The 17,727-nt window shown below is 41.0% G+C and overlaps 1 protein-coding gene across 1 annotated transcript; it reads left to right on the top strand.

Annotated features, from left to right (window-relative positions):
• Positions 1-4,480: 4,480 nt before the first annotated feature.
• Positions 4,481-8,106, top strand: LOC127123472 (uncharacterized). Its single transcript, XM_051053689.1, has 3 exons — positions 4,481-7,492; positions 7,598-7,795; positions 8,095-8,106. The coding sequence occupies exons 1-3, from the start codon at positions 4,481-4,483 to the stop codon at positions 8,104-8,106; spliced, it is 3,222 nt and encodes a 1,073-aa protein (XP_050909646.1).
• The last annotated feature ends 9,621 nt before the right edge of the window (positions 8,107-17,727 follow it).

Genomic DNA, 17,727 nt, shown 5'->3' with positions numbered 1-17,727 from the left:
CGTAATCCCGAATATTAGGCTCAAGCTGTAAGAGCTTGTAAGCCATAAATATTCGTCTTCTCTCCAAAATAGTTATGAATATCTAAACCATTTTCTTAATAAAGTTGGAAGAAAAAGATTACCTGGATGGAATGTCCAGTTGTAATCCCGAATATTTGGCTCAAGCTGTAAGAGCTTGCAAGCCGTTAATATTCGTCTTCTCTTTAACACTCTAATATTCAAATCATTTTCTAAATAAAACGTGAAGAAAAAGATTATCCTAGAGGGAATATCTAGTCATAATCCCGAATCTTAGGCTCAAGCTGTAAGAGCTTGCAAGCCATAAATATTCGTCTTCTCTCCAAAACACCTGTAAATATCTCAAACCATCTTCTTAATAAAGTTGGAAGAAAAAGATTACCTGGAGGGAATATCCAATCGTAATCCCGAATATTAGGCTCAAGCTGTAAGAGCTTGCAAGCCATAAATATTCGTCTTCCCTCCAAAACATTTATAAATATTTGAATCATTTTCTTAGCAATATTGGAAAGAAACAGACTGCCTGGGTGGAATGTCCAGACATAGTCCCGAGTATTAGACCCAAGCTGTAAGAGCTTGTAGGTCACAAGTACTCGTCTTTCAAACTTCAAAATACCTAATTCCTACCTTAATACTTTTTCAATAAAGATGGAAATGGAACATGGTGTATACCGTGCACTCCTGAGACTAGGATTCGAGATGTATATCTCGCTCATCCAAGTTCTCACCATTATTCAAAACACATCAAATCAATCAATTTCTTTCCTCGCCGCCGTGCGATTGATCTCTTAAACCTTTTCACAAACGAAAGGTACCTTGTTTCAAAATAATGCAAGGCATTGTTTCTCCACCTGTTTTGGGTAGTCCAACAATGTTTTCGTCGATCTGACATAAAGTAGCTTTCGCTAAAATCGACCAACAAACAAACATTTTTCTACCCAGAACTACGTAAGCCTTGATTTCTCTTTTGAGATACGTAGGAGCAGGATTTTTAAATCTTGTCAGGCCCACTAATAAAAAACTTAGGTTTAGTCCTTCGTCAAAAATCCAAAAACATTCTCTTCTCATCCTTTCTTTCTTTCCCACCTAATGAACTGAAAAGCCTAACATTTCAAACTAATATTAACGCACACAACTAACCTAATGGTTCCCGTTGAGTACAACGGACGTAAGGGGTGCTAATACCTTTTCCTTGCGTAATCGACTCCCGAACCCTGATATTGGTTGCGATGACCATATCTTATCCTTTCTTTTAGGGGTTTTATCGATATTTTCCCTTTCCCATTTTTGGGAATAAATAAAGTTCGGTGGCGACTCTGTTCAGTCCATCATTGCGAGCGTGCGATCGCGCTTCGCTTTAAAGTCGTATCCCCATTTTTTTCGAGGTGCGACAGATGGCGACTCTGCTGGGGAATATCACTAAAATCCCTAAGTGAGTCAAGCCTAGTTAGGTCGTTTGTGTGCCTTTGTTTGTTTACCTATGTGGCTTTTCTTTATTGTTTTTACTATCTCTATTGTCATATTGATATGAATCTGTTGTATTGGTTCGATTATGGTTTGGTACTTGGATACTCTGATTGCAAACCTTGTGGGAAAGACTTTTTACCCGAGTCTCGAGTAAAAACATAAGATAGGACGAGGTTGAGTAGTGCGGGTCCGCGAGATGTATTTCTCGTTGGGTCGGTAGGAGAACCTTACTTAGAGTAGATTCTTGAGAGGATGTTGTCGCTCGGCAAGTAAGTTGCCGTAAGCTTCGATATTTTCTTTAGGATCCATGACTCTGAGAACCATTTGTAGAACCTTAGTTCTTTGCCCAACTAGGAAAGATGGTTGCGTAGTGTGGGTCTGCGAGATGTATTTCTCGTTGGATCGATGCGAGAACCTCACTTAGAGTAGATTCTTTAGATGGAGTTGATGCCCGGCAAGTAAGTTGCCGCAGGTAGCAAACAGTCTAATGGATCCATGACTCTATAAACCTTTTTAAAAAAAAAACTTAGACCATACCTGGTGAGAACCATGTTCTATACAAAGCAATCAGACTTATCCATGCCTTAAGCCTATTGAACCTATACAAAAAAAATGCATTACATTCATACATTGCATCAACATCATAAAAAAGGCAAGCTCTTAGTTGTCTCTTATTTGTTTCAGGAATTGAGAACTTGAAAATGACAACTTCAATAAGACACACTTTCACGCTTAAGTACAAGGAACCTAAGTTGGACAGTCTGAAGGGTTTGATCTCTGATTTGTCTCTCAGCAGACGTGATGAGTTCGGAAAAAACTATGGGAAAATTTTGAGCCTTCTAAATAAGAAAGTTGACTATGGAATTATCGGCTCTCTGGCACAATATTATGATCCACCTCTACGTTGTTTCACATTCGCTGATTTCCAGCTAGCTCCTACTTTGGAAGAAGTTGAGAGGATCGTGGGTCTCAAGTTGAAAGATTTTAATCCGTTTCCAAAGCTCGAAGAAGATATGGGCCCAAAGAAGATAGCTTCGGCCCTAAGTATCAATGTCCCGACTGTTCGAGACAATTGGGCTGAAAAAGGGGGTTGCAAAGGTTTTGCCGCGATGTTTTTGGAGGATTTAGCTCTAAAGTTCAAGAAAAGTGGAAATTGGAATGCATTCTATGTTGTGGTGGCTTTATTGATCCATGAGATTGTGCTATTCCCAAATGTTGAAAAATTTGTGGATCAAGTGGCCATAGAAGTCTTTCTCTCTGGCAATCCAGTACCGTTTCTCTTAGCTGACATTTACTATGCCCTTCACGCTCGACATGAAAAGAGGGGTGGAACTTTGTTGTGTTGTGCTCCTTTGCTTTACACTTGGTTCATGCAACACATGCCCGAAGAAGGTCCTTTTGTGGCAAAAGAACTTAAGTCTCCTCAGAAATTAGCTTCTCTCACCGCGAATTCCATCAGATGGTATATCCGAGAGTGGGAAACCCCAAACATTATAGTCAGTTGTGGGGAATCTCCTAATGTACCGTTGTTGGGCACCAAGGGTTGCATCAACTATAACCCTATGTTATCTCGATTACAACACGGTTACTCCCTGGATGGTCCTCCTGACGCAAAGGACTTAAAACCATTTGTGCTCTCTGACATCCAAGCAAGCAATCCTGATGTAAGAGCAGTACAAAAGGCTTGGTTAAAGGTTGTAAGAAAGGGTAAAGAGTTTGGAAAAAGAAACATTCTCGCCAAAGAACCTTACACGCAATGGGTGAAAGAAAGAGTTGAGAAAATCCAGTTGCCATTTATCTTAAAGGCTCCATCTTTTCCTAAAACTCCTGAGCCCGAGCCCATACTCCCTGAGGACATGGAGAAACTCGCTACTAAGGTTAAGGAGCTCGAATTGGAGAATACTGAATTGTGAATTCAGATGAACCGAGTTATCTTGGAAAATCAGAATTTGAAAGAGGAACGTAAGGGAAAAGCCCAAGAACTTGAGGATAGCAACAAGAGAGCTAGGCTGTTGGAAGACCAGAAAGATGATCTTGATCATATCCTATTAGGTTCCATATCAGTGATCCGAACCAGGAAGGAAGAGCTCAAGAAAGCTGAGTATAGGATCTGTGAGCTAGGGAGAATGTTGGATAAATCTCTTATGGATAAAAAAGAAATTAAGCTCGACTTTGAGGCACAAATCCGTGACTTGAGGGACGCTCTGAAGAAATGCGAGGAAAAATTGTCTCGCGAGATACTCCAAAAGGAAGAAGCTGAAAGAAACTGCCACCATCTCAGGTAACAGTTGGAAGAAGCTACTAGGAGGTTTGCAGTTTTGGAGAGCCAAGAAGGTGATGCAGCCTACTTACTCCTAAAAAATGATTGCATGTACTGGAAGAGGTTGTATAGAAAGGCTAGAGCAACCTTAGATGAAGATCAGAAGGTCATCCAGAAACTCCAAGAGCTCTATGTTGAATGGAATGGCAAGTTCCGCAACTTGGCTAGGTTTGTTAACCTCAACATGTTGGAACTCCCAGAAAAACTCCAGGAAGAGGATTGGTGTATGTGTCAAGAAAACACGCCTCCTCAAGTTTTCAACTTCGTCAAGTTTATCAAGAAAATGATGAATGAGCTCACCACAGATCCGGCTACGATCATAAGAGCTGAGACAGAACTTAAGTTTACTTGTACTTGAATTTGAATTGTTGGTGTTTAAATCTTTTTGTATTCGAATCATGTGTACTTGAAGTTAAATCCCTTTGTATTCGAATCTGATTTTAATTAATGGAAGTTGTCATTTTGGGTCTCAATTATTACATGTCGTTCTTATATTCTAACATTGTTGAAATGAATAATAAAGATAACTAAGAGTTTTGCAAACAAATGCATCCATACATGCATTCATACATTTTCAAAAAAAAAAAAAAAGAGTCTCACTCCGCCCTTTCTTCCACCAGTTTCACGCTGAATTTTCAACACCAGTATAATACTCGCGCCAGAGCAAGACAGAGAATGGCTGAACAAGAACAAGAGAGCGCCCGAGTTAGAGCTGAACTAGACGAAATCAAAGGAGGCATGTCCCAGATGCGAGAGATGCTGCAAGCTTTAACCTTCAGGTTCGAGATTCCACAAGCGACCGTGATTTCAGAGACCACGGGCCCAGCAGTGGAAGTCCCACCTCAGAGGACGTTACCCTCAACCCTTCCCCCATATGGGCTACCATATGATTTCGTCCCCCGAGCGGAGGTGGTGCACGACATGGGGCAATCTGTCCAGCAAGCTGTGCCATTACCAGTTTACACCGACGCACGTCCAGTCATCCATACTGTGGTTCCACCAGCCACCTATGCTAGGCATGTTCCTCATTATGAAGATCAAAACCACATGTATCAGACTGTTGACTCAACTGTTGCTGGTGATGAAGTAAGGTTTGAGGACTTCAGGGAGGTAAAGGAGAACATGCAGCTCCTTGAGAAAAAGTTCCGAGATCTAGAAGGAAACCACGTCTTTGGATCTGCTGCCAAAGAAATGTGCCTGGTGTCCGAGTTGGTTATTCCATCCAAATTCAAAACTCCAGATTTCGACAAATACAAGGGGCATACTTGTCCAAAGAGCCATCTCATCATGTATTACCGCAAAATGGCTGCACACGTGGAGGACGACAAGCTGATGATCCACTGCTTTCAAGACAGCTTGAGTGGGGCTCCTTCCAAATGGTATCTAAGTCTGGATCAGAACAGGATCAGGTGTTTCCAAGACCTGTCAGACGCATTCATAAAACATTACAAGTATAATATGGACATGGCGCCTGACAGAAGACAGTTGCAGAGCATGTTTCAGCATGATAAGGAGTCCTTCAAGGAGTATGCTCAAAGATGGAGGGAACTGGCTTCTCAGGTTGAACCACCTCTTTCTGAGAAAGAATTGGCTGAATTGTTTATCGACACTGTCCAACCCCAATTCTACGAGAAGATGGTTGGAAGTGCTTCTTTGGGATTCTCCGAGCTTGTTGTTATAGGAGCTCATGTTGAATATGGTGTAAGGAATGGCAAACTGGCGGCTGTAGCTGGAACTTCAAATGCTAATCCAAAGAAGTTCTCTGGAGGGTTTCCCAGGAAGAAAGAGGGGGAAACAAATGCCGTGACTGCTGGTCAAGGAAGAGCTCCTCCAAGAAGGAGACCACAACAATATCCACCTCAGCGATATGTTCAACAACCAATTCCCTATCAACCACCCATGTATCCCGTCCAATATGCTCCACAACCATACGTAGTTGCTGTGACGCCTGCGTTCAATCAACAGCCTGCTCAGGCTTATCAAGCGCCTCCAACTTATCGACCAGCTCCAGTTCAACAACGTGCTGCGGCTCCTCCAGCTTATCAACAAGCACCAACAACTCCTGTTTATCAACAACTGAGAGCTCAAGCGCCGAGGCAAAATGCTCAAAACCAGAATAGGAGGCAAGGGGAAAGGGCGACCTTCATTCCAATCCCAATGTCGTACACTGAGTTGTATCCCTCCCTATTGCAAAAGGGGTTGGTGGTTCCCAGACCTATGGGACCTCCGCCTGACCGTCTTCCTCCATGGTACAACCCTAATGCACACTGTCCTTTTCATGAAGGCGCCCCCGGGCATGACCTAGAGGGTTGCTACGCTCTGAAGCATAGGGTTCGGGAATTGATTGAGAGCAAGATCTTATCTTTTAAGGACATGGGACCGAATGTGAAGAACAATCCTCTTCCTCCCCATGGAGATCCTGCCGTAAACGCTATTGAAGATGCCTTTGTTGGTGTTGCGATTGATAAGGTGGATGATGTTAAGACTCCTTTGGCAGCATTCCATGCCCGATTGGTGGAAGCTGGCCTGGTTAATGTTGATCATGACAACTGTGAAGAGTGTGCCACACACCCAAGAGGATGTCAGGTGGTACGAGACAATATCCAAAAATTGATGGATGAAGAAGTGCTTCAAATATCCAGTGCTGTGAAGAACGAGGATGTATTGGTGATTGAACCTTGTTTCAATTTACCTGAACCAATTGAAATCCCATATTATAGTGGTGGAGTGGTCCCGGTGAACAGTAAGCCATCGCCTGTCGAGATATGTATGCCCACGCCTTTTCCATACGAGAGCACCAAGGCTGTACCTTGGAAATATGAGATTACCGTTGTAGACAAGGTAGTTGATGGAAGTTCAGACGCTGAAGTGACAGAAGCTGTAAGTGAAGACGTCACCAATATTGCAGGAATGAGCAGAATGACCCGTAGTGGTCGAATCTATACGCCCGAATTCAACGTGACTCCTCAAAGGCCGACCAAGGAATCAACAGTCGTAGCTCCCACTAAAGAACCCGAAGTGGTTCAATCCGAAGATGCTGTTGAATTCTTGAAGTTGATCAAGAAAAATGACTACAAGGTTGTGGACCAGTTGCATCAAACACCATCTAAGATCTCTATTTTGTCCTTGCTACTGAACTCTCAAGCCCATAGGGAGGCTTTGTTGAAGGTGCTTGCTCAAGCTCATGTAACACAAAGCATAACAGTTGACCAATTTGATGGAGTTGTGGCAAATATCACAGCTTGTAATACTTTGAGCTTCAGTGGAGAAGAATTACCTGAGGATGGACAAAATCACAACCGTGCTCTCCATATCTCGGTGAAATGCAAAGATGATGCTTTGGCAAGAGTGTTGGTCGATACCGGATCTTCTCTGAATGTTATGCCAAAGAGAACACTCGCCAAGTTATCTTATCAAGGACCAGCTATGAAACCTAGTGCCTTGGTAGTGAAACCTTTTGATGGTTCTAGGAGAACCGTGATTGGAGAGGTGGAACTGCCTATATTGATTGGCCCTCATGTATTCCCGATTAATTTCCAAGTCATGGATATTAATCCAGTGTATAGCTGCTTGCTAGGACGTCCTTGGATTCATGCTGCAGGGGCAATTACCTCCACCTTACATCAAAAAATGAAGTTTGTAGTGGACAATCAATTAATCATCATTTCTGGAGAGGAGGACTTTGTGGTTAGTCACCTTTCATCCTTCAGATACATTGAGGCTGATGAGGACGCTTTGGAAACTTCTTTCCAAGCTCTTGAAATAGCCAATGCCACTTTTGTGGAAATGAAGGACCCTGTTGGGAAAGCTTGTTCATATTTCGCTTCTCTGAAAAGCGCAAAGTCTAGCATCGAAGGAGGAAACCCTGAAGGTTGGGGTCAACTTATTGATATTCGTGAGAAGCATGATCGCTTTGGTCTGGGATATGTGCCTTCCGCTGTGAAAGGAGCCCGAGTCCCTACAAAGGACAACACCCGAAGCATCCAGGAAGTATTCCTCAGCACAGGATTCATCCATGGAGATCAAGTCAATGCAATTGAAGATAGCACCGCAAATAAAGATGAGCCATGTTTGGTTTACCGGTGTGAGACAGCTTTGAACAACTGGAAGGCGGTTGAGATCCCCGAAATTTTTCCTTTGTCAAAGTAATAATTGTTGTATTTTTTCCTTTCAAATCCTTAGCTCTGCCCAAGGCTAATGGATCACGTTGTAGGGCCCCTTTTTCATTTTCAAATAATCATTATCAATGAATGAAAGACATTTTGTTAAATTCTTTTTTCATTTACTAGGTTTTCTCATAAGAAAATGGCAATCTTTTCAAAAACAAAAAAAATAATATTTCATTTATGCATTTTCTATTTTTGCTTTTCTAAAAGAAATCAATCATTCAAACATGCAGAATAAATGATAACCCCGTTGAATCCAATGACTTTACTACCTCTCATAACTTTGACTCCCCTATCTACCAAGCTGAAGAAGAGGGTGAAGAAGATTGTTACATCCCCGACGAATTGGCAAGGCTGCTCGAGCACGAGTCCAAAACCCTTCAGCCACATGAAGAACCGGTGGAAATACTCAACCTTGGCACAGAGGAAGGGAAGAAAGAAGTCAAAATCGGCACCACACTTGAAGCAAGCGTCAAGGAGAGATTGGTTATGCTGCTACAAGAATATGTGGATGTATTTGCATGGTCATACCAGGATATGCCAGGTCTAGACACCGACATCGTTGAGCACAAGCTCCCGCTTCAGCCAGAATGCCCGCCAGTAAAACAAAAACTCCGAAGAACAAGACCAGATATGGCTCTGAAGATTCGTGAAGAAGTCAAACGACAATTTGACGCTGGTTTTCTCGCAGTGGCGAAGTACCCACAATGGGTAGCTAATATTGTACCGGTGCCCAAAAAGGATGGAAAGGTGAGGATGTGTGTTGACTATAGGGATCTGAACAGAGCTAGCCAAAGGACGATTTCCCTCTACCACACATTGATACTCTAGTAGACAACACTGCAAGTTTTGCTGTATTCTCCTTTATGGATGGTTTTTCTGGATACAATCAAATCAAGATGGCCCCAGATGACATGGAGAAGACCACTTTTATCACCCCTTGGGGGACTTTTTGCTATAAGGTAATGCCTTTCGGTCTCAAAAATGCTGGGGCAACTTACCAAAGAGCTATGGTCACTCTCTTCCATGATATGATGCACAAGGAGATAGAGGTCTACGTTGATGACATGATCGCTAAATCTCAGAATGAAGAAGATCATATGAACCATCTGAAAAAGCTGTTTGAACGCCTCAGAAAGTTTAGATTACGATTAAACCCTGCAAAATGCACATTCGGTGTCCGTTCAGGGAAGTTGCTTGGTTTCATCGTTAGTCAACGAGGAATTGAGGTGGACCCTGACAAGGTCCGAGCTATACAAGAAATGCCTGCTCCACGCACCGAGCGAGAGGTTAGAGGTTTCCTTGGACGTTTGAATTACATCTCAAGGTTTATCTCACATATGACGGCCACGTGTGAGCCTATCTTCAAATTGCTTCGAAAAGATCAGGCTGTTGAATGGAATTCTGATTGTCAAAATGCTTTTGAGAAGATTCGTCAATACTTGTAAGAGCCTCCTATTTTGATTCCTCCTGTCCCAAGAAAGCCATTAATCATGTATATGACCGTGCTTGAAGGGTCAATGGGATGCGTGCTGGGGCAACATGACGAAACTGGTCGGAGAGAACATGCTATTTACTATCTGAGTAAAAAGTTTACCGATTGTGAAAGTCGATATTCGCTTTTGGAGAAAACTTGTTGCGCGCTAGTATAGGCCGCTCGTCGTTTGAGGCAGTATATGATTTGCCATACTACTTTGTTGATCTCGAAGATGGATCCAATAAAATACATCTTTGAGAAACCTGCCTTAACTGGAAGACTCGCCCGTTGGCAAATGCTCTTGTCAGAATACGACATCCAGTACGTAACCCAGAAGGCAATCAAGGGAAGTGTGTTAGCAGAGTATCTTGCTCACCAACCAGTTGAAGACTATCAGCCATTGAAGTTTGATTTCCCCGATGAGGATATAATGGTGGTAAAGGATTGTGAGATCCCAGGCCCAGATGAAGGACCAGAACCAGGGTCTCGATGGAAGCTCGCGTTCGATGGTTCCTCTAATTACAGTGGTCATGGTGTGGGAGCTGTTTTGATGAATCCAAATGGTGGTTTTACCCCTTTCACAGCGAGGTTGTGCTTTGATTGTACGAATAATGTCGTAGAATATGAAGCTTGTATCCTTGGTCTTGAAGCTGCAATTGATCTCCGAATCAAGATCCTTGAGGTGTATGGAGATTCAGCCTTGGTGATCTATCAAGTCAAAGGTGAATGGGAAACTCACGATGCGAAGCTGATCCCATATCGCGCTCATGTTGTGAAGATGATAGAATACTTTGATGATATCACTTTCCATCACATCCCAAGAGTAGAGAATCAAGTGGCTGACGCTTTGGCAACATTAGCATCAATGTACCAAGTCAGATTCCATAATGAAGCTCCACTTATTCGAATCGAACGAAGAGATGAGCCTGCCTACTGTCAATTGATTGAAGAAGAAACTGATGGTAAACCATGGTTTCATGACATCACGCGATATCTTTTAAGTCAAGAGTATCCAGAAGACGCTACATTGTTGGATAAGAAAACTCTGAGGAGGTTATCGTCCAAATTCTTTTTGAGCAATGATGTGCTTTACAAGAGAAACCATGACATGGTTCTGCTCAGATGCGTGGATAGACACGAAGCAGACATGTTAATCAAAAAGATTCATGAAGGATCCTTTGGAACCCATGCTAATGGACATGCCATGGCCAAAAAGATTTTGAGAGCTGGCTATTACTGGTTGACCATGGAATCTGATTGTTTCAGCTATGCAAGAAAATGTCATAAATGCCAAATTTATGCCGATAAGGTGCATGTACCGCCAACACTACTGAATGTTTTAACATCACCTTGGCCTTTCTCAATGTGGGGCATCGACATGATTGGTGCTATAGAGACCAAGGCTTCCAATGGTCATCGCTTCATCCTGGTTGCCATCGATTACTTTACTAAATGGGTAGAGGCTGCTTCCTATACCAATGTGACGAGACATGTGGTTGCTCGCTTTATCAAGAAGGAGATTATTTGCCGCTATGGAATCCCAAGCAAGATCATCACCGACAACGGTTCAAACTTGAACAATAAGACAATGACAGAATTATGTGAGAGTTTCAAGATTGACCACCATAATTCTTCTCCATACCGTCCAAAGATGAACGGTGTTGTTGAAGCTGCCAACAAAAATATCAAGAAGATCCTGCAAAAGATGGTGAAAACTTATAAGGATTGGCACGAGATGCTACCCTTTGCTTTGCATGGATACCGGACCTCAATCCGCACTTCAACAGGGGCAACCCCATTCTCCTTAGTATATGGGATGGACGCAGTCCTCCCAATCGAAGTAGAGATACCTTCCACGAGAATATTGATGGAAGCCAAGCTGAATGAAGCCGAATGGCTCCAGAATAACTATGATCAACTTAATCTCATTGATGAGAAGCGGATGACCGCTCTGTGCCATGGACAATTGTACCAGCAACGAATCAAGAAGGCTTTTGACAAGAAGGTCCGTCCTCGAGAGTTCAAGGAAGGAGATCTCGTGCTCAAGAAGATCTTGCCAGTACACAAAGATTCACGTGGGAAGTGGACCCCCAATTATGAAGGCCCATATGTTGTAAAGAGAGCATACTCCGGAGGTGCTCTATTTCTCACAACTATGGATGGTGAAGAGCTCGTTCACCCTGTGAACTCTGATGCAGTCAAAAGATACTATGCCTAACAAATCCCGGTGGACTGAAAACCCGAAAGGGCGGTCTAGGCAAAAGTTAGGGATAAAAAAAATGGTAGCTCGCTAAGTTGAAAACCTGAAAGGGCGACTTAGGCAAAAAGGAGCGTCCCGGTGGATTGAAAACCCGAAAGGGAAATCCAGGCAAAAATTAGGGACAAAAGGCATAGACTGCATCAGTTGTCACTAATCAACATAGAAGGTTTGAAAGTGGAAGATCAACTTGACTGCTCCCTTCAGAAGCAAGGTTTTGTGGAGTCATTGTTATTAGGGATAGTAATAGTCATTGCGATTCAATGTAAACCTTTCCCTATTGCCATTTTCAAATTTGTAACATTCCATGGAGCTACGCCATTTGTGTGCTACCATTCTTGAATAAATACAAGTTTGCCTATCAAATTCTATCATTTGCTGTTTTTCTCTGATTTTCTTTGTTATGCAAAGTGTCATTTATTGGCTAATAATGAAATTTTGAACTCAAAAAGATTTTTTTCAACATATTGAGAAACACAATTTTGCTTTGACATGTGGAAATATTAAAAGGAAATCTTTCGTCTTTCCCCGCAAGTCTCAAGTTGCAAGACTTCCCTTGGATGATCAATATCTATCTCCAGAGAGCACAAATTTATCATTCTCTGGAAGGATTATTGGGCCAGTTGTAACTGTTCAGCTTGATAGATCCTCCTTTGATGCATTTACTCACTCCTTTGGTTGAGTTATGGGTGTTGAGGATTCAGTACCTCCATAAATCTTTCCCTAATTCCCAGTCTGTATATTGTCAGCATTCGCATTTCATGATCATTCATACATCATGCATATAAGCAAAATCCAAATCATGCATAGCCAAAATATACTTCGTGCTCATTTTGCATTGACCTAGGTCTTGTTGTTGATCCTATATCCTTTGACCTCTAATTCTGGTTTGTCTTTGGTGCCCTTAAACCAACACTCGGTTTTCGCAGTCATTTTCAAAGTCCAATTGTCGTTGGCAAACTCCGTTAAAAGTTGGTTGTAGTCCATTACTTACGGTTAAAAGTCCAATTGTTGTTGGCACGTACAGAGAGTTTAATTACCCTATCTTTCCTGATGGTTACATGAAAGTCATGTATGACTTATCATCTTGAGGAATTTCCAGAAGCTTGGAGGTTCTTCGTGTTAGAAAGCTCCAATGATGTTCCTTTGTATGTTTTCCAATATTCTCAGGTCATGTATGAACCTATTGATAAAACTCCCTTTGATTTTTTCCCAAGCGATGTCAGGTCATGTATGAACCTGTTAATTGAATACTCTTTGAATAGTCAAGTGTTGTCAGGTCATGTATGAACCTGTTGTTGAAAATTCTTTGAACGTTCCTGTTTTGTCAGGTCATGTATGAACCTGCTGTTCAGCTTTTATTTCAGTATTACCAGGTCATGTATGAACCTTTTGTTCCAATGTTGTCAAGTCATGTATGAACTTGTTGTGGAAGTTTTCTCAAAAGGTTCAAGTTTGTCATCAGGTCATGTATGAACCTGTTGATATACTCTTTTCGAATTTTTCTGAGTTTGTTAGGTCATGTCTGAACCTGCTGTCAGAAAATTCTTTGATTGCCCCAGCATTGTGAGGTCATGTATGAACCCGTTGCTGTTGAGCCTTTATCCCAATACTACTAGGTCATGTATGAACCTGTTTTGGAAGAATCTTTTTCTTTGATTATTCCAGTGTCGTCAAGTCATGTATGAACTTGTCGTGGAAATTTTCTCAAGGTCATATATGAACCTGTTGATATAATCTTTTTGAATTTTTCTGAGTTTGTTAGGTCATGTTTGAACCTGCTGTCAGAACGTCTTGGTATCCCCCAGCATTGTCAGGTCATGTATGAACCCGTTGCTGTTGAGACTTTATTCCAGTATTACCAGGTCATGTCTGAACCTATTTTGAAGAATCTTTTTCTTTGATTATTCCAGTATTGTCAGGTCATGTATGAACCTGTTGCTGAACCTTCAGTTCCAATGTTGCCAGGTCATGTATAAACCTGTTGTAGAAATTTTTCTTATTCGGGTTTAGTAAGTCATGTGTGAACTTACTGCCGAAATCTCTTGTATTCTAAGTGTCGTTCATCGAGTTTCACTTTGAGTACTCTCCAGTGTGTGTCTGACTCTCCAACAAGATTGTTTTCCCCAGCAAGTTTGTTTTTTACCATTTTGTCTGTCTCCCTGTGGACCATCAGCATCCCCCACAGTTTGGTCTTGTCTAGTAGCATCTCCTGTCAAGGGTCCACCATATCCTTAGCAGATAAAAATTACAAAAAAAGAATCATGCATTCATGCATCCATACATATCATATCACATCATGTCATACGGATTCAGGATCAAAATCCGGGTTTTCTTAGTATTTAACCATCTCCCACTATGATCATATGAAGAGTGTCCTGCTTCATATTCTCTAGTTGAAGATACTTAAATAGGGGCAACTGTCATACCCCGATTTTGGTCCTGAATTTCTTTCATTTTTTATTTTTTTCATTTGGCGCTTGGCCTAAAGTTCATTTGCATGCATTCATGACCAAAGGCAACCATCCATTCCCAAATCCATATTTTTTTGATAAATATTGGTCATTATCTAGTTTTTTTTTTATCATGGTGTTTTTTTTTATTATAAAATGGATTCTAACTATTTGACTTTTTAATTTTCAATTTGATTTTAATTTCAAATTAAGTCCAATTCCAAATTTCAATTTAATCTTAATTGTGTTTTTACTAATGATTCAAACTCTAATTGATTTTTAATTTCCAAATAAAATGTTAGAATTTGACATCAAAGTAGTTTTAACACATTATAGATTAATTTGATTTTAATTGGTTTTATTGGTTTTTCGATTCTTAATTTACATTTAGATTAGTTTTGGATTATTCCTAAAAATCCATATCCATTTTATAACCAAACATAATCCATTTCCCATCCATAGTGCATTTCAACAAAATAGTACATACACTCATTTCATAACATTCAATAATATTTAACTTTCAAACATTTCCAAACTCATTTTCATACATACACTTTCATGTCCATTTAACATTCAAGCATAACAATGCATCACATCCTGTCATAAACACTAGCAAGAAGACAAAGCCATAAGTAGATGCCGTGAAATTTCCATAATAAAGTTGGAGCTACAATCAATTCTTGTTACAAACTATCCATGGATACATTAGAATCATAAAGCACAAATGTCTAATGGAGTTCTACTGTTACAAATCTAAACCAATCACCTCTCATGTTGATCCCTAAACTACCAGATGCTATATTCCGAAACTGTAACTCGTTTTACATGACAGGGATATTATTTTTACAACAAGTATTTACAGCAAGGTGATCCAACAGGCAGCCTGCAAACAACATCAGGGTGTGTAATGGAATATCCATTGGTAACCATCTGCCAGAACAATACCATTCAGGCCCTTGAAAATTCCAGCCTAACCTGGACATCACCTACAGCACATGGAGTATGTCAAGTTACAAGTGAACATGTTTGTGCATCAGTCATTGCAACATGACCATCACTTGGTATCTGCAGCCAATCCTACCAGTGAGGGAACCAACCAAACATGACATTACCTGCAGTAATTCATCAGGATCTTGCATCCTGCAGTTAAAAAACCGGTTGCAAGCTTGAGGCTTAGCTCTATCAAACCAACATGTGAGAGAGGTGGTCAAGTGTGTTTGCATTTGGGTTAGACACCATTGGTACCTGCAGCCTGCGCCAAGACCAATCCTGCACCAAAACCAGTCCTACATCAAAACCACCTGCAAAACTTTCATGACAGAAAAACATGCACAGCAGCAACAAGTCCAAACAAAACCAGTATGCAATTGAACCCAAATGTCCATAACAGTCCATTAATCCAAGATTAACAATCAATTTCGGTCGAAACCATGCAAACAGCAACATGAGACCTAGGACTCACCTATCAAACCATGAACCAAGACAATTCATTAGCATACCACACATACACCAATGCGTCATCATCATCAAATATCTGGTGCATATCGGAAAGGAAAAACAGAAGATGAAAAAATGGCATACTGAAAGACTGATTCATCAGGAGGAAAACACGCTTTCACCTTCTTCAACATTGATTCGCCTCTCGTGGACCTTATTCCAAACTGGAAGAACCTTTCAAACTTCACAACAATCCACAACAGTAATGGATGTTCATATCTGAGTTTTGGCACGTACAAGTTTGGTTGGCTAGTGCTGATCCATGTTTTGTCGACGACCTGGGGAAATCTCCACATGTCCTCCTGCAAAACTGTAACAAACACAGTTGCAGCCTTGTGATAATCATAAGCCGAAATCAAAACACAGAATTAAAATCAAGAAGGCAAGTGAAGTTGGATTCAAAACAGCTCACCAATGCAATGCCACTACAAACATCAGTGACATATCTCCTCATTTGTGCTTTACATGTCTACTTCATTCGGCAAATGAGAATGGATTGAGACTTCAAGGTTTTCCCAACTTGGATAATCTGTCAATATTCCTTCCACATAATACTGAGCCTGAACTCTTAAGTGGAGCCGTCTAGATAATATACTCCTCTATTCTGCAGTTTAGGATTTAGAAAACACTTGGATGGAGATTGTAACAAGCTGATTTTGGCTATGGCTGGCGGTTCAAGTCTCCTCTCGTCAAGTAATTGTTTGACCTTGCAGGATGCACGTTAACTCTTGTTCATGACAGAATCAACTCATGTTTGCTCCTATTTGTATCCTCTGGTCTGGATAGATTCTTGTGTTTGATAATGGTCAAAGATGAAGGTCTTGATGCATTCCAACAGGCTTGGTCACTACAACGAACACAACGGTGGCCCTGCAAAATTAAACCAAATCATAAATGGTCATTATCAAAACTAGATCAACAAGAATCAGTACTCGGAAAGGAAGAAGAGCAAGAATAAGATCATTCATTCATTGTCGAGAATCTTCCCTGGCATGTTGGTTCTGCTTGAGATGCATGGTTCAGTTGTGCTTCAAATCAAATGACTTCTCAGATGCAACCATCAAACTCGCAAGAGAAAATTTTGGAGCATGTTTTAGAGAAAAAACAGAAATTAAAGTTACTCTGCATAATTGAAGAAAGTGAAGAACGTGGATACCGTGTTCACGATCAAATATCCCTGTGACAACTGAAATTTTAACCAATCTTCACTGCAATAAAAAACAAGGTGATTACCAAGCAGTAAAATTTCAAAAAATCCCAAATTGGCATTGAGACAAAGTTAGAGCGAAAAGGTGCGTAGGTAGAATTACTGTTTCCAGATTGTAGCATCAAACAGGACAACCCGATTCTGAGCACAAAAAGCACTTCCAGGAAGTTTCTCTATTGAATCTTTGGATACCAAATTGAAACCCTAATCTGCAAAATATAAAAGGAGAAGAGAGGAATCAGTGAGGGGACGACGAAAATCGGAGGCGGACCAAACCCCACAAAAGAACCCTAATCCCCAAATCAAAAGAAAACCGGTATTTGAAGATAGAAGGAAGAAGATTTAAGCTCACCTGATCCGTCGTCGTCGCCGAAGGTGAGATTTCCACTTGATTTCTCTCTTTGAAACCATGGATTTGCGCTCTCTTTGGTTAACGTTGTTAAGCGTCTGAGTGAGCGATGATGAGCGTTTGGGGTGAGCGAGGTTGAGCGATGGGTAAGCGATGATGAGCGATTTTGAGAGCGACTGAGAGAGGTGAGTGTTTGAGAGGAACGCCGATTGAGAGCAAGAGAGAGATTTTGTTTGAGAGAGGTTTGAGGTAGAGAGATTCTGAGATTGAGATTTGGGAGGAGGACGATGAGTTCTGGAATTCGTTTGTGTCCTCCCTTTTTATTTCTTTTTTTTATATTATTATTTGCTCTTTATTAAACATTATTAGACACACCATTAACTCCATTTAAGTGACCATTTAGTTTCCCTTAGTTGGTCATTAACTTTGGTTTATGGGTAATCGTAACATATTCATGTTTGTCTCCACCAATTAACTTCTCTTTTGAAAACCCAACAAACTACTTCATTTTAGTTT

Source organism: Lathyrus oleraceus, chromosome 2 (genome assembly GCF_024323335.1).
Source record: "Lathyrus oleraceus cultivar Zhongwan6 chromosome 2, CAAS_Psat_ZW6_1.0, whole genome shotgun sequence".
NCBI classification, from domain to species: domain Eukaryota; kingdom Viridiplantae; phylum Streptophyta; class Magnoliopsida; order Fabales; family Fabaceae; genus Lathyrus; species Lathyrus oleraceus.
This window is presented reverse-complemented; position numbering and strand designations above follow the sequence as displayed.

Excerpts from the sequence above, each read along its gene's own strand:
- LOC127123472 (XM_051053689.1), top strand. The coding sequence starts at position 4,481 with ATGGCTGAACAAGAACAAGAGAGCGCCCGAGTTAGAGCTGAACTAGAC. Across the intron at positions 7,493-7,597 it reads CTGGAGAGGAGGACTTTGTG|GACCCTGTTGGGAAAGCTTG; the intron begins GTTAGTCACCTT and ends GTGGAAATGAAG.